The sequence below is a fragment of the Amblyraja radiata genome, chromosome 4, assembly GCF_010909765.2.
Source record: "Amblyraja radiata isolate CabotCenter1 chromosome 4, sAmbRad1.1.pri, whole genome shotgun sequence".
NCBI classification, from domain to species: Eukaryota; Metazoa; Chordata; class Chondrichthyes; order Rajiformes; family Rajidae; genus Amblyraja; species Amblyraja radiata.
Window position 1 is genome coordinate 20,342,857 of NC_045959.1, and position 27,840 is coordinate 20,370,696.

The 27,840-nt window shown below is 42.8% G+C and overlaps 1 protein-coding gene across 3 annotated transcripts in view; it reads right to left on the reverse strand.

The window, feature by feature from the left end:
• nfatc1 (nuclear factor of activated T cells 1) overlaps nt 1–27,840 on the reverse strand; it is a 261,410-nt gene that overhangs the window by 167,322 nt on the left and 66,248 nt on the right. For all 3 annotated transcript variants that reach the window (XM_033019054.1, XM_033019055.1, XM_033019053.1), the window contains exons 4-6: nt 12,626–12,828; nt 10,901–11,073; nt 5,365–5,505 (exon numbers count right to left, since the gene is read on the reverse strand). In XM_033019054.1, coding sequence (XP_032874945.1) covers nt 5,365–5,505; nt 10,901–11,073; nt 12,626–12,828 — 517 coding nt within the window. The remainder of the gene's footprint in view (nt 1–5,364; nt 5,506–10,900; nt 11,074–12,625; nt 12,829–27,840) is intronic.

Sequence of the window (27,840 nt, forward strand, 5' to 3'; positions counted from 1 at the left end):
CCAACAGTTATCTGCTTGACAGAGTGTGAGAGATGTTGTACTGAATTATAGAGAATGTTTGAAAGTTTTTGTAAACATAAAATAATTTTGGGAGAAAACGGCACTAATTGTTGATCTCCAGTATTTTTGGCTTGGACATCTCATGCATACCCTTTATCTGAAGGATTTTACTTCCATTGCATTTTGAATTAGTGTTTTGGAATATACCTAGATTTGCCAACTCTAGGAAAATATATTCCTGGAGAATTCAGACAAACAACGGTTCCAATTGCTCCACCCACAGGTTCACACCAGTGCCAATCCTTAGAGGCTCAGTCTGGTAAGCAGGTAGACACCTTGTTACTTGACTGGATGATGTTTGATTGTCTGTCAAACAGTCCCCTAATGTTCAATAGTGCCATAATTAATAAACAAAACAAATAGAATGAAATAGGCACTCAGTATGTTGTATATCAAAAAATGTGAACCATTGTAACTTATCCACTTTAGACTGTGAATTTCAAAATTCAGTTCTATTGTTATTTACATTACAGGATCACCACCGATTTTCTAGCAACTGAACTTTAATCCGGACAAAATTACAAGAGCGCACTTGAAATCCCCTCCAATCGTCCCTCACCTAGACCGGGTGAGACGGCTGATCTCAACCTCGTTGGGACTTCTGTGGCCGGACTTCCAATCGGAACACCGGCCCGATCAGAGCCGACGGATCCATTCCTATAGCCAGCGTCCGAGGCCCACTTTGCAGGCCAGTATCTTGGTCACCGGTGGCCTATTTCAATACTGTTCGATTCCTCTCAGAGGCCGTGACCTGTGTTGGTCCAGCAAAACCAATAATCCAGCAAGGCTCTGCAACCATGGGTGCCGGAAAATTGATGGTGGACCTGTAAGGGCCTGTCCCACGAGAATGCGACTCCATGCGGCAAGCGCGACCTAAGCAACTCCATGCAGCAAGCGCAACCTAACCAGAAACGGGGGCCGCGCGGAGGTCGAGTGAGTGACATGAAGTGCGAGCGAAGTCTGCGGGAAGTTCACGCGTGACGTACGGCGTCGAGGTGGCTGCGGGCCGGCAGGCCGTTGCCACGCGGAATTTTTGAACCGCCTCTGAGAGGAGTCAAACAGTATCGGAATGGTCCACCTGGGCCACCAGAAACCAAGATACAGGCCTGCAAAGTGGGCCTCGGACGTTAGCTATGGGAACGGTCAGTTTTTCGGAGCCCCGCACGATGTCGGGACCAGCTCCGCACAACTCCGTACGGCTCCGGCGATCGAAGTGGGACCGGCCCCGCGAGGCCGTACAGCTCAAGCGACCACGTTAGGTCGCGCTTGCCGCATGGAGTCGCATGCTCGTGGGACAGGCCCTGTACTAACTGCTTTTAATGGATTCAATGGAGGACTCAATTCCACCCCATTTTTTATTGTTTTAAAATCCACCACTGTGTTATGTTTCTGCAGTATTGCCTCACAGATAAATCTCATGACATCTATGAACTAGAAGGACACGGAGAGCAGAAGTATGGGGACACCACCACTTTGAAATCACCCTTCAAATCACACACCAGCCTGACTTGAAAATCTATGGCCGTCCCTTCACTGTTGCCGAGTCAGAATTCTCCCTCCCTGGGAACAGTATATGCTCACCCACACCTCTAGGACTGCAGCAGTTCAAGGAGGCAGCTCACCACCAGCTTCTCAAAGATAACTAGGGATAGGCAATTCAATGCTGGCTCAGCCTTCAAATCCACCATCCCTTGGATGAATAAAAAAAATAGTTCAGGAGGGTTAAAAAGTCTGATTATATCTGTATTTGAAATCTCTACAGCTATCATATTATTGTCTTGTGAATTTACATCCATTGTTCAGTATTATTGTCCATGCCTGACAGATCCGTCATCATCTGGATGTGCCTTGCTAGGAAAACATCTGTTCCAAAGCACCTAATTTTCAGTGGATTAAATATCCAGATTTAATGAGGGAAAGGCCAGGGAGTGATTACATGCAAGCTCCTATCTAATATTTGACCTTACTGAAGCATTTACCAGGAGCACTAACTGCTGTTGCCTCAAAATGCGTTGGCATCTGTCCAATCATTCCAGACTGAAAAATTACAATCCACAGGGAAATACCCCTTGCTCTGAGTCACTTGTAGAAGGAAAAAACAACCTCCCATTTCTCTCTCCCCTCCCACCCCTCCCCACATAAAACACACACACACACAAACAGACGCACACACACACTAGTTGACATTAACTAGATTTTATGCAACAACAAAAAATCACTGCAGAGATGCCAAGACGAGAGTGCTCATCAGATCTAACGTCAAAAGGCTGTGAAGTGGCCGTGTACAGTGATGTTGAGTTGATAGCTCCCAGTTTAACAGGTTTCCACAGGCAGCTGTGGAATTTGTAGATCGTGCCAGCATCAGGGAAACCCTCCAAAATAATAACCTTAAAAGAGGATCCTCCTACTCAGGTCATGCTCATGACTCATAAATTCTAACACTGCCACTGTTAGGGAATAGGTATTTGAAAGATAGCCATAAAATATGAACTTTCTTCGCAAAATACGCTTGGAGACTTCAGCCTAACAAAAGAAAAATGCTTTTGCTATGAGAAACTTTTTTCCTTGTTCAAACTCAATCACCATTATAGCCAGATCTGAGGAGTTCAAGCAAGGATGAGATTAACCCCTAGCAGAATTCATTTGTGTACAATATACCTTTTTTTTTAAATAGTCTTGCTACCTGCTCATGGCTGGTTGCTTTGTAAGGATCCAGTTCAATAATGCTACAGATGGTACTGAATGGGAATTGAATGCATTTGCACAAGATGGATTTTAATTGTGTGTGAATTGTTCATTTGCAAGCTGTATTTTTGAAGAATCTTTCTTTAGATATTATGATTAAGAAGATCAGCAGGAGTAGGAAGGAACTGCAGATGCTGGTTTAAACCAAAGATAGACACGAAATGCTGGAGTAACTCAGCGGGACATGTTTAGCCAATATCCCTCAAGCATTTATTTTGAGAGGGCTAGAATATAAAAACAGGGATGTAATGCTGAGGCTTCATAAGACACAGGTCAGACCACATTTGGAGTATTATGTGTAGTCTTGGGCCCCATATCTGAGGAGGGATGGACTGGAGAGGGTCCAGAGGAGGTTTACAAAATGATCCTGAGGACGATTTGGGTTAACAAATGATGAGCATTTGTCAGCTTTGGAACAGCTCTTGCTGGAGTTTAGAAGGATGAGGAAGGACCTCATTGAAACTTACTGAATAGTGAAATGCCTGGATAGAGTGGATGTGGAGAGGATGTTTCCGCTAGTGGGAGAATCTAGGACCAGAGGGCATAGCCTCAGAATAAACGGACATATCTTTAGAAAGAAGATGAGGAAGGATTTCTATAGTCAGAGGGTGGTGAACCTGTGGAATTCTGTGGAGGCCAAGTCATTGGATACTTTTAAAGTGGAGATTGACAGATTCTTGATAAGTACGGGTGTCAAAGGTTTTGGGGAGAAGGCATGAGAATGGAGTTGAGAGAGAAAGATAGATCAGGCATGATTGAATGTGGAGTAGATTATATGGACCCAATGGCCTAATTCTGCTCCTATGACATGAATTTATGAAACCATTATTATCCATATACTATCAACCGCTCACACTAGTTCCATATTATCCCACCTTCACATCCACTCCCTAAACACGAGATGCAATTTGCAGAGGCCAATTAACCTACAACCACACATCAGGAAACTGGAGCACCCGGAGGAAACCCATGTGGTCACAGGGACAACTTTCAAACTCCACACACACAGCACCAAGGTCAGGATTGAACCCGGGTCTCTAGCGCTGTGATGCAGCAGGTCTACCAGCTGCCCAACTTCGCCGCATTACTTACTGTAACATTTAATTGTAGGATTACCACTGGCTGGCATAGTTTGGAAAAACATCCCTTTGGCCTTTTGCACAAGAAGAATATTAATGTTTTTGGTGTCACCTTAGTCTCAGCATTAGCACTTCGACCAGATGTCATGAGTTCAATATCCACTCCAAGTAAGGTGGAGCATCATCTGGGCTGATGTGTCAGAGCAATGAAGCAGTGCTGCTGGAGATACTATCTTTGGGTGTGGCCTTAAATCAAGGTCATCTCTGCTGGATTCTTAAATCCCATCCTAGTCAAGAAGGCAGCTAATATCATCAAAAACCCCACACCATTCTGGCCATGCTCTCTTCTTGCTGCTAACATCAGGAAGAAGGTACAGGAGCCTGTATTTATGGAGGTAAAAGGATGGTTGATGCTTCGAATCGCGACCCTGCATCAGATCTTAGCATAAATGTCAACTATCTCTCTCCCTCCACAGATGCTGCTTGACCCTCTGAATTCCTCTGGCAGTTTATATTTTGAGTGACACATCAAAGGTATTTTCTTGTCTATAAAGTACGTGATGGACTGAGCTGATGAAAGGTGCCGTATAAATCATTTTTTTCCTTTAGACTATGGACGGTATAGATTTATGCAGAATAACATTTCCAAAGCCAGCACTTCACATAAATGCAAAATCAATAAAACTTGGGACTAAAGACTCACATTCAAAGCCAATAACTTTCAGAAAAAAATATTTGCTGAAAGAGAGCAGAGTTCAAACCTTAAACAAATGTACAGTTAATATTGCCTCGTGTTTTATTCAGGTATAGAAGCCTACAAATCCAAAACAGATACTTAAGCTTAATGGCAATCATCGACTATTCAAACAGCAGCTGTGTAAATAGAATTTCCTGGTCATTTCTGTTAATATGCTTAGGTCCTTAATCAGCTACATAAAACCTTGTATCCCGATTAGATCTTGAGGTCTTTGTTGGAATATTTGTAGCTAATTCATATAGCCTGGTTTCATTTTTTTCCTACGAGCAATAAATTGGCACTTTACTTAAACACTGTTGACCTGTCTTGTATTGGTAATGCTGAACATACAATATGGTAACATATGTACAATGTACTATACTTCCGAAAGTCGGCCCCAATTAAATTAATGGGGCCGGCTACATTTCAGAAGAGGAGTACCAATTCCAGCTGCTAGCTGTTCGGCATTACTGATCCAAGCATGAATTTTGCACTGTTACACGAAAGCTTTTTTATGCCCAATCAGGCAAAAAATAAAACAAGGAAAATAAATTGCTTAGTCAAAAATATTTTTTTTTAAATGCAATATATAAATGTTGGTAACTGGTGATAATGTGTTAAATTAAATAAATTATTAAAGCAACAAAGGCAATATTAGCTCATATTTCTAGCAAAGGGAAGGCATACATCAACACTTATGTCTTCCTATTAAGGGCAGGAGACATCAGGCATATTTCAACTTACCTGCTGCTTTTTCCACAAAGATGACTTTCGACTCTGCAAGAAAGTTGTGGCCGTTTAAAATCATCACCTTCCCACCAGTCACGGGAAACCTGTCAATGCTTTGCTTTTCTATCAATGGCAACTCCTGGGCAGACCTTTGGGCTGAAAGCAAACAAAGCCATGAGCAAAAATGTACAGGAGGCAATGAGTTTCTTCAGCATTAGTTTCATGTTGGGTAAATGGATTTAATCATCTTATTAATTTTCACCATCCCTATTTGCCCTTGAGGAGATGAGGTGATGCCTTCACTTTGAACCTTGCAGTTCTTCTGACTTAGGTGCTTCGACGGTGTTGTAGTGTAGGGGGTTCCACAGTATAAACACAGCGATGATGACGAGCTGGTGATATATTTCTGGATGATGTGTGATTTGTGGTTTGGAAGGTAACCCCACGTGTTGGCTGCTCTTATACTGCTTGGTGGTAGCGATTATGGGCTTTGAGGATGCTTTTGGATTAGTGTGGACAACTAACTGTCGGGAATTTCATTGATGACACATGCTGTACCCACCGCGTGCCAGTAGTGGAAGGAATGAGTGTTTAGCATGGTTGATAGAATATCATCGTAGTCAGTATATGGGGTTAGAAGGGAGAGGTGGATCAGCCATAATTGAATGGCAGAGTAGACTTGATGGGCCGAAAGGCCTAATTCTGCTCCTATCACATATGTACTTACTTATGAACTTATTCTTGACATGAACTACATAGACTGCGTTGTTGTAATGTGGCTAATTGTGATTCAAAGCTGGGAGAGAAAGATTAAAATTCCAGCAATATAAATCTCAATCTATTGCATTTACAGTTGACAACCTGCTCCTGAAAATGGAGGTAGAGTGTCACACTGTCATTTTTTGATGACACCCTAACCCTTAAGTTAGAAAATTATTCGTCGGCATTTTTAAACATTCTCTTAATGTTTAAAATCACTGAACAGTTAATTGAGAATGGAAAGACCGTGTACACTTTTGATGGGCATTTATAAATCATTTGTCTTACCCCTCAAGCCTACAATGCAAAATTGACTTGAATCAAATTATTAAAAATCTCCCTTCAACAACTGCAAACTTTCCTGGCAAAAGTGCTCACCATCAGGAGTTTCTGCAATAGTAAGTGATTGCCCAAAATCAAAACCAGAAGCACAGAAATATTCAACATTTTATTAATCTCATCTGCTCCAAGATTTGGTTCATTGATTTGATAATGAGGTAGATATGCTGCACTGGTCTCCTGCCACAATTCAATAGAGAGTCTAAAAAAACCTATATAAAGTCTCAACTCAGCTCGAGCAATTCTTAAACTAATCTACAGCGATTTGACCAACAATGGATGTGATTTTAGAAGTTATATTTCACACTGTATATTACTTTGCAAGACAGATTCCCACAGGATTGGAGAATGGAATTTGAATTGTTCACGATTTATTTAAATTGGATAGGTAGAAGCCTCTATGTTGTGTATAATGATGTTCTATTTCAGAAAGCGATGGAGACAGCAGTGGTTAAAAGTGTGGTTTACATTACTAATGTTTTTGGCGACATTGCATACAGTGGCTGAAGTGGGGCGTTGCCTGGTGAATGCAAGAACAAAACAAGAGTGTAAAATATCACAGGGTCAACTGCACCAGATGTTGAAGTATTATACCAACAGCTAGGAGACCTGGCTAAAATTAGAATCAATGGCAGGTAATAGTCAATACCAAAGACCACCCACAATGCATATGTGACTGGATCCAGTTAAACTCCGTGTACACTGCTAAACACTGTACTCCTTGCTAAATGTTAGGAAAGCTAATGTACAATTGACTTAAAATGGGAATGAAATATAGAACTGTGCAAAATTAACTGCAAAGAGTTACACCACTTCCCATCATGTGGTAAACAAAATGACTACTGAGACTAATCCCACTTGGTCCATGGCTCTATAGGTTAAGACACAGTACGTACACATCAGTGGTTCTTTTTTAATGTGTTCGTTTCTGCCTCAAAGACACTTTCAGGCATTGAGCTCCAGACTTCCAATACTTATTGCAGGAAACCTCTTCCTCAACACTCTTTTCAACCTTCTATAAATCACCTCTAGGTCTTGGACACTCTGCTGAGGGAAACCACTGCCTCCCATTCTCCTTACCTAGGCCTCTCATAGCTGACACATCCCTCAGAAGGTCTTGACTGACAGATAAAAGCTTCATCCTTACATTGTTACGGCTGAGTAAAACTGTTGGCAGGAGACAAACTAATCTAAAGGCAAACAAGAATTCTGCAGGTGCTGAAAATCTGAAATAAAAATAGAAAATGCTGGACATGCTAAGCACGTCAGGGTACATCTGTGGAGAGGGAAACAGAGTCAATGTAACAGGTTGCAGAACATACAGGAGTGAAAACTTAAGAATATTTTTTTTAATGGCATTGAAATGGGGAGTGTGTGAGTGCGTGTGTGTGATAGAAAACAAAGGGAATATTGGGGAGAGTGAGTGTTAGTGACGTGCAGCTTGATTTCTCTACCTTGTTTCATACATCAGTTCTTTCCTTTTTATTCATTTATGGATGTGAATATCACCTTATTCGGCAGCATTTACTGCTCATGCCTAACAGCCCTAAGATGGTGGTAGCGGGCTGTCAACTAGACCCTCTTCAGTCTGTGTCACCAGGTTGCTGTCTCCATTCCGGTTCCATTATTTAGACCCAATGATGATGAAGAAACTGCAATATATTTCCAAGTCAGAAAAGCATGCTGCCCAGCTTCTCGCATGAGTCATACTGGATGATCTCTACTGAGGTTGTGAGATCATAAGACATAGGAGCAGAATTAGATCATTCGGCTCATCGAGTTTGCTGTGCCATTCAATAATGGCTGTTCTATCTTTCCATCGTAATCCCATTCTCCTGGCTTCTCCCCCTAAACTTTGACACTCTTACTAATCAAGCACTTATCAATGTCTGCTTTTAAAATATCCAATGACTTGGCCTTTACCACTCTCTGTGGCAATGACTTCCACAGATTTATCACCCTCTGGATAAGAAATTCCTCCTCACTCCAATGAAGGATTTTAGCAGTTCCAATGGGACACATTTTTTATTCTTTCTTGGATAATCCTACCTCTCCAACTAAAATGGGATGAAAGACTTTAGAAGGTTTAGCTTTTTCCATTCTTTCCCGGATAATGTCATCCTTCTGATGAAGATGGGATAATTGACTTTAGCATAATTGTGATGTGATTTTTTGCCATTCTTCCCCATCCAGAAATTTACCAAATAACCATGTTGGATAGTGTCCGTGTACATATATCAATTTGATATGACACACAAGCAAATAATCGTCAATCATACACTCTCTACCTCACGTGAGTGGAATATCTAATTTAGAGTTTAACATTTGCAAAGAGGGACAATATCATAACAACAATGACCATCTCTCTGATGAGCCATGATTTTAAGTAAAAACTAAAGAGTTGTGTGGTGCTTGAATGACTATTTTGTTCCCATGAAGAAGCTTTGTTCCTAACTGTAACTTTAAAATATATAGACATTCAATTTCTGTCACTTATGTAATCTCAAAGACATATGGTAAATAAATGTGGCACAGTGGTTTTTTGGGTACTTGGGTACTTGGATCCTACAAGATGACTCTCTGTAAGCCATCTGGAGGAAGTGGCAGTGTTATAATTCTCACTACAGGCAATTAAACAGTGTGTAATAAAATTATGCAGGTGTTTTAATCTCTTCACTACCATTAGTGTAAGAAAAAAATCAAAATCAGCTATCAAACAAACTGAATGTTGAATTATGGTTGTCAAAACACAGCCTTTTCCTACTCAAACTCTCTGGAGTTCTGAATGTCTGTGGCTCTATTGTGAAATAGAACTGTGCAAGCTCTAAACTCCTGGTGGTGAAGGAGCAAGGAAGTCAAAAAGCTTCAAAGCATTGCTCTTCTATTCTTTCTGCCAGTGAATGGTACCAAGAGTGTATTTGTGCATAAATACAAGTGTCTGTTGCTATCTGTGCTAGCATGTGTGTACATGCAAGCATTTCCATTTGTGCATGTCGATGTTCCATTTGTGTGTATGTGTTTTTTTTCCAATATATGTATGTGTACTTGCATGCATGTATTTGTGCACGTACACACATGCGAGTGTATTTGTATCTACTTCTCAATGCTCCCAACGCGGGCGGCGCTGATCAACATCGCGGAGTCCTGCGACTCCGCCCGGCTCAGCCTGCGGACTCGGGAGCCGCGGACTCCAATGGGAGGCGGCCGATCTGGAGGTCCGGGCCGCTGAGGATGTTCTCCGTCGGGGTTCGGTGTCGGTGTTCCATCATCCCGGCGTGAGGGCCTGAGCATCGGGCCGCCCGTGGCGGCGACTGCGGGTGCTCGGGAGGCCCCGACCACGGGTGAACATCTGGGAAGATCGGAGGGGAGGCTGGCTGGACTATGGTACCTTCCTCAACTTTGGTGCCACTGAGTTGTGTTGTGGTTATGTCGTGTCGTGGACCTCTGTGTTTGTGCTTTTTTAAAATTTTAATATGTTTTTATTATTTCTTATTTATTTATTTATTTATGATACTTGACTGTAAGGAAAATTCATTTCGTTGTCTCTAATATGAGACAATGACAATAAATTGAATACAATACAATACAAAAATGCTCTTCTCATGATCTTACCTAACTATTCCAAAAAGTAATTAATGTGATGCTTCTTAATATGACCACGCCGGAAATTATGTGCATATCTCATTCTTTCACTGGAAAGGCAAGCCCAAAGAGTGGACAAAGAGGTCACTCAGTGCTGGCACATACCATATCTGTTTTGGAGCCACAGGCATGGCCTTTAGGGGGTGCATCAACTTCACCCTATCATTCTTCTTGAACCTGCGTCAGCGCCGGCTTGGTGCGGCTATTGCAATAGGTAGCATGAATAACCTTTTGGTATCATTGGTTAATGCCATGAGAAGACCAATGACAACTAGCTGCACATAAACACGCACACACACGCACACAGAGTAACAAACAATTTGCACATACAAAACAGGCACATACATAAATAGAAACATACACATAGCACATGGGGCAACAGACACAAGTTCACACACACACACACACACACACGTACATGCACATGCACACCTAAAATGCACATAAACACATATAAACATGAACATGCCCAAGCATATGGATTTGATTATGCATACATATACATTTATGCACAAAACATGCACAATCAGACATGCATTCTCACATATACATGTGCATAAATGTGTACACATCCACCACAAATGAACAGACCGAGACCTTTTCCCTGTGACGTAATGGAATTTCAATAGGAATATCTCAAACCCTTGGATGATTTGTTAACTCTCCTTCTCTCTCAGGTGCTGCTGAGGATTTCGAGGATTAACTATTTCTCTTTCTGCTAAAATTAAGTTGGGTGATTGGAGAACCTTTATGGAGTGTCCAGATATTAATGTACTTCATTTGGCAAAATCATAAAGTGAATGATACTCACAGCACTCAATGGGATTTGACGAAGCCTGCAGCGAGACAGTTCTACCACTGGGTTGTGGGACATGGATACGGAAGACCAGCCTTACTCTTGTGTTCTTCCTTCCAATGTCAGTCTCACCTTTCCTCAGTTCGATGTCAGAATTTCGAAGTTTCAGTATCCCAGCACAATCGATGCTGTTGGTGACAGGAAACATTTTCTGTTATGATCGCAGAGACTTATATCCAAACATTTTTTACTTTCATTAAAAATAAATACGATAGAATCTGGATTATTTTTGTCATGATTGTAACATTCAAATATGTGTACATAGATGTAAATATTGCACAGCTTTATTAATGCATTCAATTTATTTTGATACAAAGTCAGCTTGCATGTGTGTGTCTCCATATTTTCACACATTTCTGAATACTGCACCGAATTTGGAGAAAGCCATTTACTACCTTTGATGGGAAGTACTATGTCTAAACATAGGAATTGCAACTCATTCATTGCTCTGCTGAGAGCTGGCACGAACGAGATAGGCCAAATGGCTTCTTTCTTTGCTGTAAAAGCAAGAATGATTTTCACTTCCAAACCTTCCTGAACACTAACAGGACAGTGGAAGCACAAAAACCTGCAGATGCTAAAACCTTGAGCAAAAAAACTGCCACCTTCAACAGGATCCCACCACCAGTCACATCTTCCTGTCTTCAACTCTTCCACTTTCCAGAGACCACACTCTCCGCAACTCCTTGGTACACTCATCCCTGTCCACTCAACCCGCCTCCTCCCCAGGCACTTTCCTCTGCAATATAATACCTGTCCCGACACCTCCTCTTTCACTTCCATCGAAGAACCTTTCGAGGTGAGGCAGAGATTCACATGCACCTCTTTCAACCTCGTCTGTGGCATTTGGTGCTCCTGATGTGGCCTCCTTTACAACCACAAGACTGAGTGTAGACTAGGCAACAGTTTTGCTATACGCTTACGCTCTGGAATTCTCTGCCACAGAAAGCAGTGGAGGCCAATTCACTGGACGTTTTCAAGAGAGAGTTAAGCCTCCTCCATTGTCACTTGAGGCCACAAAAAATGAAAGAACAGCGCGTCATATTTGGCTTGGGTAGCCTACATCTCAACAGTATGAACAATGAATTCTCCAATTTCAGGTAATATACCACTACTTACCTCTTCTCTTTGCTGTGCCCATTGTGCCCACACCCCAGCACACACACATTTCTCTCACCTTCACCCACGACCCTGCTCCTTTCCCCTCCTCTGTATGCTTATCTCCGACCTCCCCCATCATCAAATCCCCCATTTCCTATTTTGCACCCATTTTCCCCTAATCCCTCCCATCCATATTCCCTCCAGTTTTACATTTCACTCTTATTCTATCCTTAGCTGAAGTCCTTTTGTCTCTTTCACCTCTAGCCTTTGTCACTATCTCCACCCATTTGCCAATAACCCCCCTCACCTGTATCCACCCATCACTTGACAGGCTTTACCTTACTGCCATCTCTCTTTTCCAGCTTCCCCCCGTCCACTCCATCAGTCTGAAGAAGGGTCCCAACCCAAAAGGGTCCATGTCCATTTCCCTCCCTAGATGCTACCGACCCGCTGAGTTCCTCCAGGAGCTTTTTTTTAACTAACAGGGCTGCCCAGGCTGAAGACTAGTGCCATTTCAATTTCTGTTGGAAGCTGTGAGCTGAATATTTTTGACATGTTGTGTGTTTAGAGGAGACTCACTTTGCTCTCATGTTGTTTTCTGGCAGCAGAGGGATCTCCAGCACCTTGGTGTTGCTGATGATGCTTTCATGGCTGGTGGTAGAAACTGTCTTGCCGGTGATGCGATGGACCTGGTAGAAGGCATGTGGTCTCAGCAGGCGATCGTCTGCTGTCCCAATGAACAGCTGCAAAGTGAGGGGTTCACTTTCCATATAACCATGGAGCTGGCAATAAAACAGAAAATAAAACATTATTCAACATCAAGCATTAAAGACTAATTAATTTTTTTAAATATATGTCAGAGCCAAGAACAGGCAAGAAAATTACTGACAGGTGCGATGTCCCATTTTTGCAGTAACAAAATATGAAAGCATATTTAATATACTCCACATTAAAGGTAATTTCTCCAGATTCTGTTCTTTAAGGTGGTTATGGAACTACTTGCTAAAGATCTGAAACAAAATTTTAATGATTGACTTCAAATTATTTTCTAAAGGTTCTGCTTTCGTATTCCATGTTGCTAACCTGATCTCAAAGTCGTACAGCACAGAAACAGGTTATTCAGCCCACTGTGTTCATGTCAACCATCAAACATACATTTACACCAATGCTGCATTAGTTTTATTATTTATTTATTCTCCCCGTATTCACATCAATCGCTAGAATTTAGGAGATTGAGGGGGGATCTTATGGAAACTTACAAAATTCTTAAGGGGTTGGACAGGCTAGATGCAGGAAGATTGTTCCCGATGTTGGGGAAGTCCAGGACAAGGGGTCACAGTTTAAAGATAAGGGGGAAATCTTTTAAGACCGAGATGAGAAAAACATTTTTCACACAGAGAGTGGTGAATCTCTGGAATTCTCTGCCACAGATGGTAGTTGAGGCCAGTTCATTGGCTATATTTAAGAGGGAGTTAGATGTGGCCCTTGTGGCTAAAGGGATCAGGGGGTATGGAGAGAAGGCAGGTACGGGATACTGAGTTGGATGATCAGCCATGATCATATTGAATGGCGGTGCAGGCTCGAAGGGCCGAATGGCCTACTCCTGCACCTATTTTCTATGTGTCTATGTATCAACTATCCCCCACATTCTACCATTCACGCACACATTGGGTTCTTCCCAATAACCCTTTCTGGCTTAAGTCCTCCCTCCACCACCTCCAGTTTAAATTTCATTTGGAATATTTTGGAGGACCAAGAAACCAAGAACCAAACTAGTGGCAATTTAGGATACCTGATTAATCTACCAACCTACATGTCTTTAGAATATGAGGGGTAACTGGATCAATCGAGGAAATCCCTTGCAGTCACAGAGAGAAGGTACGAACTCCATACAGGCAGCACTGAAGAGCCCGACTGAACCCAGATCACGACTCTCATGCAATAATGGAATAGCTCTACGAATTGCAACCCTGTGATGATCTTGGGCAGTGGAAGTCTATGACGCACATGTTCTAGTTTTCTAAAGAACAGTCCAACAATAGTGCCTTGCACACCCACAACAAACAAATCATGGATTGAAAAGCTGAAATGTTTACTGTGCTGGAATCAAAACACTCATTACAAGTTCATTCTTGTGTGGCAGTCATTGCCGGCAAAGGGCAGAATTTGTTTCCCATTCCTACTTGTCCTTGGGAAAATGGATGTGAACTTTCTTCTAGAACTTAGTCCATGTACTGAAGATGCTCACCACAGTACTGTTGGATAAGGAGATCCAGGATGTAGTCCCAGTGACAGAGAAGGAACAGCAACGTCAGGATGGTGGGCACTTTGTGTGGGCCTGTATTTTAATGCACCAAGAGCTCGTGAGAGGAATAGATCAGGTAGATGCACAGAGTTTCTTGTCTAGAGTAGGGGAATCAATGACCAAAGGACATATTTAATAGGAATTAGAAGGGTAACTTTTTCACACAAAGTGTGGTGGGTTTATGGAACGAGCTGCCTGAGGAGGCAGTTGAGGCAGGAACTATCGTAATGTTTAAGAAACAGTTAGACAGGTACATGGATAGGACAGATTTTGAGGGATATGGGCCAAATGCAGGTGGATGGGACGAGTGTGTAGCTGGGACTGCTTGGTATGAGCAAGTTGGGCCTGTTTCCATGCTGTATGATGCTATAAGAGCCCTGGGCATTATAGATGGAGGAGGGAAGAGAGTGGTCACATAAACTTTGGCAAAACACTGCAGATAATGGTAACTAGGAAGGGAAGACAATAAATAAATGCTAATGTTAATTGGCCCTCATCAACACCATTCATTACAATACTGTGGACGTACGGTTGCAGCATCAGGTGATTTTCTTTTGGTTTTTTTTCAATAATTCAATGATACTTTGTTGCCACATGTACCTTGGTACTGGACTTTGTACTGGACTTTGCTGCCTTCCCTCACAGTGGGAACCATTGTAGGCGGATGTTTTTATGTTTATTGTTAAATTCCTTAATGTTGTGTCTTATCTTTATTCGTGTGCTGCAATGGCAAGTCACATTTCACTACACCAATTGGTGTTTGTGATAATAAATGTCCTTTGTATCCTTTGTACCCTTGCATCCTTGTAAATGCTTTGTTTTGCACACAACCCGGTAAAACCATATAGCAGACCTCACCTATGCATTCCACAAGTGTCACCACGTTTTTCCGCCGTCCGATCTACTGTCTACTGCCCTACATGGCAGCAGGCTTTTCAACTTATGGGCAAAATCAACAGATGGACATTTATGAAAATTATACCCATTCATACTCGGGATGTGTAGGAAGGATCTGCAGATGCTGGTTTACACCAAAGATAGACACAAAATGCTGGAGTAGCTCAGTGTGACAGGCAGCGTCGCTGGAGAGAAGGAATGTGTGACGTTTCAGGTCGAGACCCTTGACTCAGGTATGGTCAGTATACAGGGGTAGATCTCCCCAAGCTGATTCACATCCCGGTGGTTGACAGAGTATTGGTGCACCAGGTGTGAGCTCTCCATGCACCAACCATATTTGTGTATGATTTGGCGTAACTGTGAGCATTGAAACTCTTGCTCAATTTTGTGAAGCTCTCCAGGAGATTAGAGTGGTCATTGCTACTGTCCGATTTTTAGGCAGACAAATCAAAATGAAAGTATGAATACTGCCGTAACAAACAGTAGAAAATATTAAAAGACTATTGAAACATACAAGCAAGAAAAGAAACACTGTAAGGGGGAACCATTAAGAGGACAACAGCAAGAAAATAGAAGTGAAATTAGCAGTTAAGCAAATGACATTATACTGTATATTCCTCAGGGGAGATAGAACCTATCACAGAAAAATAATCTTAGTTGAATACCCAAACCTCAAATTATTCTGTTCAGGTATAACATAATGACTATGGATGGGTTCAGGCTAGAGAAGGGGGAAGTCTAGTTCATAGACTAAACTATTGTTGAACTATTTGAAATGAAAACAAAAAAGTCTGGCAGCCATGGAGGTTGTCGGGAAACAGAGCACTTGCAGTGTACACAAAGTAATTCAAATTTTCGGATTTGCATGACATATTGAAAGAATATATTAGTGCACTGTGTGCAACCGAGCCCAAATGCTTTCTAAAGTTTGCAACGTGGAGCTATTTTGACAATTCGCTGGAGTAATCTGGACAATATTTGTCTCACTGCAACATCTACTAAAAAAAACAGATTATTTGCCCTCTGTTTTCTTCAAGAAAGCAGTGTCGGCAGTAAAACAACGTTATTATTTTATTTCCCTCTCTCTCTGTCCCTCCCCCACTCTAGTTCTCCGACTAGTTTCACTGCCCTTCTGATTAATTTTACTGATTGTATGCCTCAGCTAACAATGAACCATTCTACATTTCCTTAGCATCGGCTGCTTTGATCTTTCATTTTCACACTTTACCCCTCCATATCTCTAGACTACCTCTTCCCTGACTTTCAGTCTGAAGAAGGGTCTCGACCCAAAACATGACCCATTCCTTTTCAGAGAGGCTGCCTGTCCCGCTGAGTTACTCCAGCATTTTGTGTCTATCTTCGGTGTAAACCAGCATCTGCAGTTCCTTCCTACACATTATTATGGTCCTTTTGGATTAAGTAATTTCCAACAACTCTTGGTTCCCAGATGCTACCACATGATTCAAGTAACGTTGGAAGGCAGCTGAAGTTCTCGATTGTCCAGAAATTCAACCTCAGTCAGAAGTACCAGAACCAAAAAACTTGTCCACATGCAACCTCCTCACAGTAATCAGGCACTACTGTCTCTAAGAACACAGGCTGCAAGTTTTACTGTGAATGCCACTTAAGTGAGTTGCTTTGGAAAGTGACAAGTAATTGCTTTTATTGATACTTGTGCAATGATACTCTATTAAACAATGTAGCAGTTTGTCGTTTGCTCCCATTATCAATGTTATTCATGAAACAGTAGTTGCAAAGCATTTGACTCTGTCGCCAAACTTCACTCCCATTTGTTTTATTGGCTCTTGACCATGAGTTTCAATGGTTCGAAGGATGATGGATTTCAATTACAAGGTTAGAGGAGGGAAACAGAGGATTCTCACCTCTTATTTACTTATAACAACAACAAAAAAGGTATTTTGGCGCATCAGATCCATGCGTGCCTGTAACTTATTTGGCCTCATGCATACCCTTGAACTTTCCTTTAAATATTTTTACCAACACTAAATAGTAATTTACAGCTGTACATTAATCCACCAGCGCAGCTTTGGGATGTGGGTGGAAACTGGAGCACCCAGAGGAAACCATATGGACATGGTATTGGTATCGGTTTATTATTATTGTCAAGTGTACCGAGATACAGTGAAAAACTTTGTTTTACATACTGTCCAGGCAAGTCATGCCATACATGAGTGCATCGGGTAATGCAAAAGAGAAAGAGAAAATAAACCGAGTGCAGAATATAGTGTTACAGCTGCATGCAGGGAATGTGAAAGAGAGCACCCAAGGTCAGGATTGAACCTGAGTTTCTGGAGCTGTGAAGCAGCCTACTGATGTCTGCCCACCATACCTTGGATTAAACCGTGCCGAGAGAAGCATACAAATAATTTTACAAGATCATGATAGACTTAGATACAATGAAATAGAGGGAACCACTTCCCCTTAAATCAGTCTGAAGAAGTGTCCTGATTTCACTCCACAGATTCCGCTGAATTCCACCAATACTTTGTCTTTTGCTCCCAATAGCAAATTCCAGACACCTGGAGATGCCGCTTTAAATTTGGTGAAGAGATACAAGTGGGAAGTGTTATGGGAGATGATCTGGAATTCACTGCTTTTAAATGGTGGTGGAAACGGAATCAATTGAGGGTCCAAAGAAAGATGGAGAGACTATCAAAGGAAGATTATTTGTAAAGATACAGAGAAACAGAAGGGACAATGGACTGTGAGTCAAGAGTCAAGAGTGTTTTATGGTCACATGTCCCAGATGGGGCAATGAAATTCTTACTTACAGCAGCACAACAGAATATTTAAACATAGTACAATGTAGAATAGTTCTGTAAAGATCACATGGGCTTCCAGAGTGGTGTAACATGCCAAATGATGATCTGAGTGTCTATCTATTCCAAAATAATGATAGCAAATCTTCCTCTCTTTTTCTAGGCCTCCTACTGCTTCCTTTTATTGGCCTGTCCCACAGGCGATTTTCAGGCTGTCAAGTTGCCGGCGACTGTCAAGTTGCCGGCACTCGCCTGAAAAACCGGCAACTGGAACAGCGACTGACAGAGTGGAACACACACACACGGACACACATCGCAAAGGCGGGGGCCAGGGCAAGCGGGGGGGAGTGCTGTCTGAAATTCACACGGTGCAAAGCCAAGGTGATACAGACATACACCGCGATGAACAGGAAGGTTGGCGCTGTAATTATGATGGGTAGGGCAGTGAACGGTAAATCCTTTAAAACAGGGAGGAGGGAGGAGAAGAGGGGGGAGAAGGAGGGAGAAGGAGTGGAGACAACTGTTAAGAAGCCAGACAACATTTAATAAGCCAGAGATACACAGCTGTGAAGCTCGGCGGACATTTAACATTACCGATCGGTTATCCTTGGTTCTGAAAACTACTGCTTACATTTTTTTTCCCCAATGAGCCAATGAAATTCATCGGTCAGCACCGGCTACAACCTACGAGTACCTAAAAGAACCTTCGCCCTCCTAGCAACCCACTAGGACCTCCTGCCGACCCACCTACGGCACGAGAATGCTCGCTACTCTCCAGGGCGGCTTCATTCGACCATAATGAAGCCGCGACTAGTTCCCAGAATGTGGGAACTCCTCACTACCATGAAGGCGACTCCCCGGCAACTACCCGCGTACATGTGGCAACCATGTGGCAACTGCATAGTCTCCTGCAGTCGCCTAAAAAGTCACCTAAGTGGGACTGGCCCATTAGTCAAGCATGCTACAGCTTCATTCCAGTATGAAATGACTCTGAGAGTATCTGCATTCATTGCAGTTTTGTTTCAAGTAGAAATTTCTACATTGGTGAAAGCCATCAAAAGAAACGAGGCAGTAAAACAAGGTGAAGCAACCAGCCACAATTGCCTTCAAGTTAGTATTCTTTGAATAAATCTTCATTAACAAAAAACACAGCGAGTTGTCAGCAAATAAGCACTTACAAGGCACAATTTCTGTTGTGCAATTGCAACCAGAAAGAAACCCTGCCATCATCTCCCAACCACATAAACTCCCTTTGAAGAGCAGCAGAATCAGCTCACAGCAGAAAACCGTTGATGTTGACTCAGTAGCCCCCAATACCAATCATCTGACGGTGATCCCACAAGCAAAATTATTGTCAATGCATAATGCAACAAATATATAGCAAACTATTGTGGTGCACAGCTATTTCTAGACCATGATTAATCATTTCAGATTATTTGCAAATTCCACAACCTTATTATTGAGTTTTATACTGAACATCTTCTAAATGTTCATCTCATCCTGTAGTTGATTCATTTTTAAGCACAATGAGTTGGTGAAGTTATCCATGGTTTTGTTCTCTTGGTTGTTGGCCTGTGCTCAATCATCACCAACAACTACCCCTCCCTCTACGCAGGAATTCTCCCCCTCTACATCAGGGATCTGGGGTGGAGGGTACTGCTCCGAGGAGTCCCCTGTAACCTGTTTCTCTCGCGGTTCACAGAGGCCAGCCGCCTGGAAGAGTCTGTGTACCACGTGTATATGGAGTGAGGCTGCAGCCCCTGTTCCATTATCTAAAGGGGCTGCTCCTTGCCTTGTGGCTGCACTTCTCACCCACTATCCTCATCTTTGGACACCCTGTGCGTAGGGGAGAGGGTAGGGCCGAAGATGTCCTGGTTGGGTTGCTCCCGGGCCTGGCCAAGCAGGCCATCGGCGAGTCACGGCACCAGGCGGAAGAGGGCTCTGCCCGAGCCAGCTGCCTGCCCCTTTTCCGGGGTTACGAATGCACCCGGGTGGTGTTAGAGAGGGAACTACGCCCTGTCCACGGGCTCCCTGGGGGATTTCTGGGAACGCTGGGCACCGCGGGGGGTTGAATGCATCCTTGACAAGGATTGTAACATAGTTGTACAGCAGTTGATTTAGTATGTACACAAAAATGCTGGAGAAACTCAGCGGGTGCAGCAGCATCTATGGAGCGAAGGAAATAGGCAACGTTTCGGGCCGAAACCCTTCTTCAGTTGATTTAGTATATTTGTTTGCCTTGTATTATGGTGGTGGTTTCTGTTTTGTTTTACTGTACTGTAAATATTATTTTTAATAATTGAATACATTTTTTGAATTAAAAAAACAACCACCCCCAGCCCTGTGGCACTTGCCTTTGCAACCGCAGGGAGAGAAAACACCGCTCCTTTGAGCTCCTTCCTTTCCACCGTCCAGTGAGTCATACTCAGCCACCAGCAGAAGCATCAATTCAGTTGCAGTGCTTATAATCCACGTTTATGTGATAGGAGCATAACTAGGCCAATCGGACCATCAAGTCTACTCCCCATTCATAGAAACATAGAAACATAGAAATTAGGTGCAGGAGTAGGCCATTCGGACCTTCGAGCCTGCACCGCCATTCAATATGATCATGGCTGATCATCCAACTCAGTATCCCATCCCTGCCTTCTCTCCATACCCTCTGATCCCCTTAGCCACAAGGGCCACATCTAACTCCCTCTTAAATATAGCCAATGAACTGGCCTCATTCAGCCATGATCTATCTTTCCCTCTCAACCCCATTCTGTTGCCTCCTCCTCATACCCCCCCCCCCCCCCCCCCCGAAACCTAATCAAGAATCTATCAATCTCTGCCTTAATAATATCCATTGACTTGGCCAAGCTAGTGCTCACAATTCAATTTCATCTGCGTTGGAGAAAACAAATGAAAATTGGGTGCCACTTTGTAAAGCATCTATATTCAGTTAACCAGGGAAATCCTGAATGTTGCCTGCCACTTTAATTCTACATCCCACTCTAATCTCCTTGTCTGTGGTCTCCTGCATTCTTATGTTGTAATGTTGCATGTTGTAACTTTTGGATTCAATATCAAACTCCATATCTTCAGGTAGCTCTCCTTCTCTAATATCAAAACCGATTAATTTTCCTTTAGGTCATCCGTCTGTAATATTGGCTCAGTCTTTCTCGCTCCAATAGCAAGGCCTGACATTGTGGCCTATAGTCTACAGTTACAGCTTTTACATTCCTTTGTTTGTGTTTTCTCCTTGCCTTCATCTCTAACGGACCCATTAACCATTTAACCAAATTACATCATCAATCATTCATCTCCATGGCAACCAGGGCTCACCAGCAGTTCAATGGTTATTTTATTGTAAAGTTCAGTGAAATATATTTTTTGCATATAGATCAGTGAGATTATTGCCATACATGAAGACAATCTCCGATTAAGTACCCCATCCATAGAAATAGCCAACTGAGTCCATATGCAATAGTCTTTAGTTTTTTGCCCATATTTTAGACAGTCCAAGCTGCAGCAGGCCATAAAGTCCCATTGCAGCCCTCACCTGATTTGCCAGCAAGCCGACCTTCTCTCCTCTCCGGGCCTTCAGTCTTCATTGCCTGGGGGCAGGCACCTCCTGCAACCGACCTCGAAAGTGCGGAAGGTTAGAAACACGGTTCTCCTACCGGCCCTCTGTCCAGCTTCTGCCGTTATCGCCGACTCTCTCCTCCTTCAGGGGCGTGTGGGAGACCAGCCTCGGGTCCACTCCAGGCAGGTTCCCCCGGTTCCACGTCCAGCTGCTGGTCGGGGTTTGGCAACCGCCCGCATGGCCCTCCGAGAGCCTCCACTGCACGGCCCTGCGTCTGACATCGCCGATGGCTCCTCAGGTCTTCGGGGATGACCAGGGCCGGGTTCGGCCACGGCCCACCAGTCTAATGGCCACCAGCCACGTGGCTCGCAGATCAAGTATGACAAGCTGTGTGGATACTTCTCATGAACTAAAATAGTTTTAGAATAAGGTATTGCCTGTTTAAGAAAACAAAGAGGAGTTTCTTCTCTCAAAGTTTCATGCATGTGTGTAATTCTCCACCCCAGAGACAGAGTCAGCGAACATATTCAGTGATGAGGTAGACAGACGGTTGGATTACAAAGGAATCAAGGGCTACAGAGGATAAGAGGAGCTGAAGCCAAGTTCAGATCAGCCACAATCTTATTGAACAGTACTTTAGGGACCCTATGGGTGACATCCCCTCCTATTTCTTATCTTCTTCTGCTGGAAAACTCTGGTGCTTTGGCATCTGCTTTGAATCTCACAGGGACAGACACTACACTTTTGTGTGAACTTAACGGCTTTAAATAATGGAACAGTAACCGCTTGGAGTACTGCGATGGCACGGATCCATCATGTCCAAAAATATCCTAGATGGGGAGCTTTTCTCTGGACTACACAGGCTTGAATTTGCAGTCAGCGGTGAAACACGACTGCACGTCACTTACCTCAACGAAGGCTCTGCGCAAAGATCTAGTGATTTCTGTGGTGGGAACAACTTATTTCCCAGTGTCAGGTGATGTCTGACACCAATTCATGGTGATGGTTTGAGGGGATCTGTGGTGTTACTCCAAATGGAACAAACCCGCTGCTCATCCTATGTGGACGAGCAGCAAATAATATTGAAGATCCCTCACAGAACAGACAGTGAACCAGAGACAAAAAGAGCAATGTTTAATTCACATTCTAATTGTACAGGGCATTAAATATTAATTGGAATAAAAGGTAGAAGTTGAATGATCACAGTTATGAGGAAATGGCTAATCAGATCAGTCGTGATCTAAGTGAATGTAAGAACAAGCTTGAGGGTCTACTGTTCTTCTGGCCTTATGCCATAAAAGACCAACATGTTCTGTTTCGGCACAACTGATTGTATTTTGTGCACTAACACAAATCAGCTTCATGGGTCCATACAATTACGATTTTGTAAACTTAAAAAAACTCACTTGCAACAAAGGGTAAACTTTTCACGGTATCCTTCATCAAGACTAGTTTATATATAACTTGTGTCCCTCACTTCCATTGGAGTTAGCTGCCAATGGGACACACTCCGGAGGCACCTTCAGATTCAGAATCAGACTAGTTTATTGTCTTATACACCAGAGTGCAATGAAACTCCTTGTTCACATGAACTTCATAAACAGTACACGGTAATAATAGATACGACCTGTGCTTTAGCTGTGACAGTACGTGCGTACCAGCACTTCGATAATGTTAAAAACTAAATATTCAAATATTTAGAATTTTTAACATTACAAAAGAGGTTACTAAAGCTTATTAATTAAATTAGGCGACCAGGCCCTTGAACAGCTTGAGCAGCCTTTAGGATGACAATCCGCCATTGACACCAACTGCAGGGAACAATAAGCATACTGGCACTTTGCTTTCTACAACAAAGGCAATGGATACACCATTAAGTACAACAATGCATGTAAAACACCACAATAGTACAAAGATTGTTGTGCTATCTGAAGTGGTGCAAAACAAAAACACTAAAGTGCAATAATGGAATAACAGAGTGAACTGGAGTAAAGTGCAAGAGTACGTGACAGCACCTCCAGGAAGGGTTGCTGAAAGCAGTGATGTGTTTCCGAGTCTGATAGAGTAGGGAAGTAGCTGTTCTTAATTAAGTCTGGATGTCTCGGTGATCAAGTTCCTATATCTACAACCAGAAGGTAGGAGTGAGAAAGGGGAATGGTCAGAGGGACAGGCATCTTTTACGATACTTCCTGACTTTTACAGGAAATGGGTGCCAACACCAAAACTTCTCCCAATGCACTTCTAATTTGCAACTATGCATAAAAATAAACAATGCAAACGAGTTCAATTTCTGCAATAAAATTGTAGGTTTAATTCTGCACTCATGTCGCATGAGGCGGGTGCAGAGTCAGGAGGAAAAGGGGAGCAAAGGACTTGTATTGCTCTATCCAATCTCATTTACAAGAAATATTTAGTCTTTTCCAGAGTAGGCATATTTTGCTCGCTTTCACTTGTACAAAAGGTGGAGAGAGAGCACCTTCTTGCAACCCTCTAACCAGAAGTTTGCACATTGAATAAAAATATCTGCAGGAAAACAAACTCTCTAAAATGCTCTACCCTCCTAAAGAATCTTTAAGCAACATATTGGCTGCCATTACCAGTTCACAATTTGAGGTCGCTGGCCTTCTGAAAAAAAAACTTCCGCCACCACCCTTTGCTTTCTTCCATAAAGGCAATTCTGCAATTTGTTAGCTTGCTCTCCCTGAATCCCATGCAATCTAGCCTTCCAGAACAGCCTAATATGCAGAACGTTATCAAAGCCTTGCTGAACTCCATGTAGACTATGTCAACGACCCAGCCTTCTTCAACCTTTTTGTTTACATCTTCGAAGAACTCAATCGAAATTAGAGGACACACACTCCCATGCACAAAACCATACTGACTATCCTTAATCAACCCCTGTCTTTCCAAATGCATATGTATTATCCCTCAGAATGCTCTCCAGTAATTTTCCAACCACAGACGTTAAGTTCCCAGGTTTTTCTTTACAGTCTTCAAATCCAGGCACAACATCAGCCACCCTCCAGTCCTCCGGCATCTCACTGATGTCGAACGGTGATACATTTATCTTGGTCAGAATTCCTCCAATACACAAAATGCTAGAGTAACAAAGCGGGTCAGGCAGCATCTATGGAGAAGATGGAAAGATAACGTTTCGGGTAGACCCTTCTTCAGGCCGGTTGTGGAGGGAATAAATCTGGAAGAGAAGAATGGCAGGGCAAAGCATGGCAGGTAAAAGGTGCACACAGACACAGGGTGTTTTGACAGGGAGATGGTTGGATGTGAACATTTTAGCAACAGAGTAAAGGAGAAAAATACATTCTCACTTTGGTGACACATTAGAGTAATTGTGCTGCTGCTACCCAGCTCCAGTGATCCAGGTTCAATCATGACCTCTGGTGCTGTCTGTGCAGAGTTTGTGCATTCTACCTGTAACCACACAGGTTTACTCTGAGTGCTCCGATTTCCTTTCACATCCAAATGACGTGCAGGTTGATAGATTAATTGCCCACGGTAAATTGCCCCTGCTGCATGGGTGAGTGGTAGAAACTGGAAGGGATTTTAAGAAATGCAGGAGAAAATAAACTGGGATTAGTGTCAATGGGTGCGTGATGGTCACAATGAACTTGTTGAGCCAAAGAGCTAATTTCCACTGCATTTGACTTTATGATATTCAAGAAATACTATTAAATAAGCCAATGCATATTGTAGTACATTCTGTTAGACAAGGGGAATATTTCACAGGATTCAACAATTCATAAATGTTGAAGAACTAAACTACTTTTCACTGTCTCCGCCTCTTCCTTTCTTCTTCCCACCCCCACCACCTCCACATCAGTCTGAAGAAGGGTCTTGACCCGAAAAGTCACCTTTTCTTTCTCTCCCTAGATGCTGCCTCACCCGCTGAGTCTCTCCAGCATTTTTATCTATCTTCGATTTTTCCAGCATCTGCAGTTCCTTCTTAAACAAACTACTTTTAGGAGTCATTTACATTGAGTTGCTTTCTACAGTATTAAATATTTCAAAACACTGCACAATTGGAGATAGGAACGACTGGAACCTTGTGCCCAAGAAGCCAGAAATCATTAATTGGCAGGTACTGGTTCACAAACCGCAAGGTACCCCTACTAATTGCTGTAAGTGAAATCAGTCTCCAAAAAGTTTCAACTCCTGGTGTTATTTCATAAAAGCATCAGTTAACACCAGACTTATTAGCAACAACGTGAGACATTGGCTCTGTCGCTGCGCACTTCATCTTGCAATTACAGACCTTTTCTGCTTTTTTAGTCAAGTAATTAATGTTTTTACATGCAAAACTCAACCCTTTCGCCCCAATCATTTAACACAAGCAATAATCCCCATTTTTACATTCTGCATCAACATTGCATTTTTCACTGACTTGTTAGAACCTCAATGCAGGGCAACCTGCCAGCACCAATATTATTTTAAAATCAGATAACAATTGGTTCCCCTGATCATTCATTTTGGTTCAATTAATGGCTCCAAAAACAAGAACTTTAGAGTAAGAGGCTGACAGAAAAGATTGAGTAAAAGAGGTAATTATGAAAATCTCACAATCAATATTTCTTTTTAAACATGGAACAGTGGGAATTATATATTCACTGAATGATGCAAAAGGAGACTATGTACCTCAGTGTGCCTAATCCAACTCCCTTCCAGTTATCCAATTAATTCAACTTTGGTCTTTTCCCATAGCCTGTGTATATTTCTCCCTTCAAAGATGTTGCCATCTTTCTTGACTATTACTGAATCTGCATTCATCTCTGTTACTGTGCATGCTGCAGATGATGAGATTTCACTTTAGAATCATGCATGTTTCTTTGCCAACTTTTTAAAGACAGTTTTCTCTATTGTAAAGTGTTCCCGGAGGTTGCAGGTGGTTGCCGGAGGTTGCACGTAGTGGAAGCAGGTAGGGAGACTGACAAAAACCTCCGGGAAACGCACGGAAACCTTGGGTGGGGCGCAAAGTCTCCAGAGGTTTCCGTTCAGGTTTCCTAAGTGGGACAGGGGCATTAGGCTACATTTACACCTTCCGTGATTTTGCAGTTATTTAGTTAGCATCCATCCATCAGTGAGAGATGATGATGCGGCTTTAATGTTCACATGCCTGGAGAGGGAAATGTTTCACCAGTGGTTGCATTTCTTGCTGTTGCTGAGTAGGCCTATCCTTGACAGGCACCCACAGCTTCTACGGGTGAAAGTGTCGCTCGACCTTCGATTGGCGAGCGTAAATCTACCGCCCGTTCAGAAGAACAAACCGAACTTCTCTAATCTTTTTACATAATTAAAGTTCACTGATTCCACTCTATCCTAATTAATCTCCTCTGCATGCCTCCCAGACTTTAATAGTCTTTCTAGTATATAGTGCCCAGAATCGAACAACATGTGATAGCTGGGGGCTAGCCATCACTTTAGCACTCTATTAATTATGCTGTCAATAACATTTTGTTTTCAAATGGCTGGCTCATCTTGCTTTGCTCTTTCAAAGATCAGTGTAAATAAACCCCACGGCCTCGCACCCTTTAATTGTAGCTTCTAGTTTGTGTTGTATAGCCTCTTCCATTTTTTTCTGATCAAAATATATCGCTTCACTTTTCACAGTGTTAAATTCCATCTGCCACCTATCTGCTCATTTCACTGACATTAGACAAAAAAAGCTGGAGTGGCTCAGCGGGACAGGCAGCATTTCTGGAGAGAAGGAATGTGTGACATATCAGGTCGAGACCTTTCTTCAGACTGGTTAGGGATAAGGGAAACGAGAGATATAGACGGTGATGTGGGGAGAAACAGGCCATTGTAAGCTATTTGTAGGGTGAAAACGAGAAGCTAATGCGACTTGGGTGGGGGAGGGATAGAGAGAGAGAGAATGCCGGGACTACCTGAAGTGAGAGAAATCAATATTCATACCACTGGGCTGTAAGCTGCCCATGCGATGTATGAAATGCTGTTCCTCCAATTTGCGTTCATCCTCACTCAGACAATGGAGGAGACCGAGGACAGAAAGGTCTGTGTAGGAGTGGGAAGGAGAATTAAAGTGTCCAGCAACCGGGAGATCAGGTTGATTCATGCGGGCTGAGCGAAGGTGTTCCACGAACCGATCACCCAGTCGGCGTTTGGTCTCGCCGATGTATAGGAGTCCACATCATGAACAACGGATACAGTCGATGAGGTTGGAGGAGGTACAACTTATCCTCTGCCTAACTTGAAAGGACTGTCGGGGTCC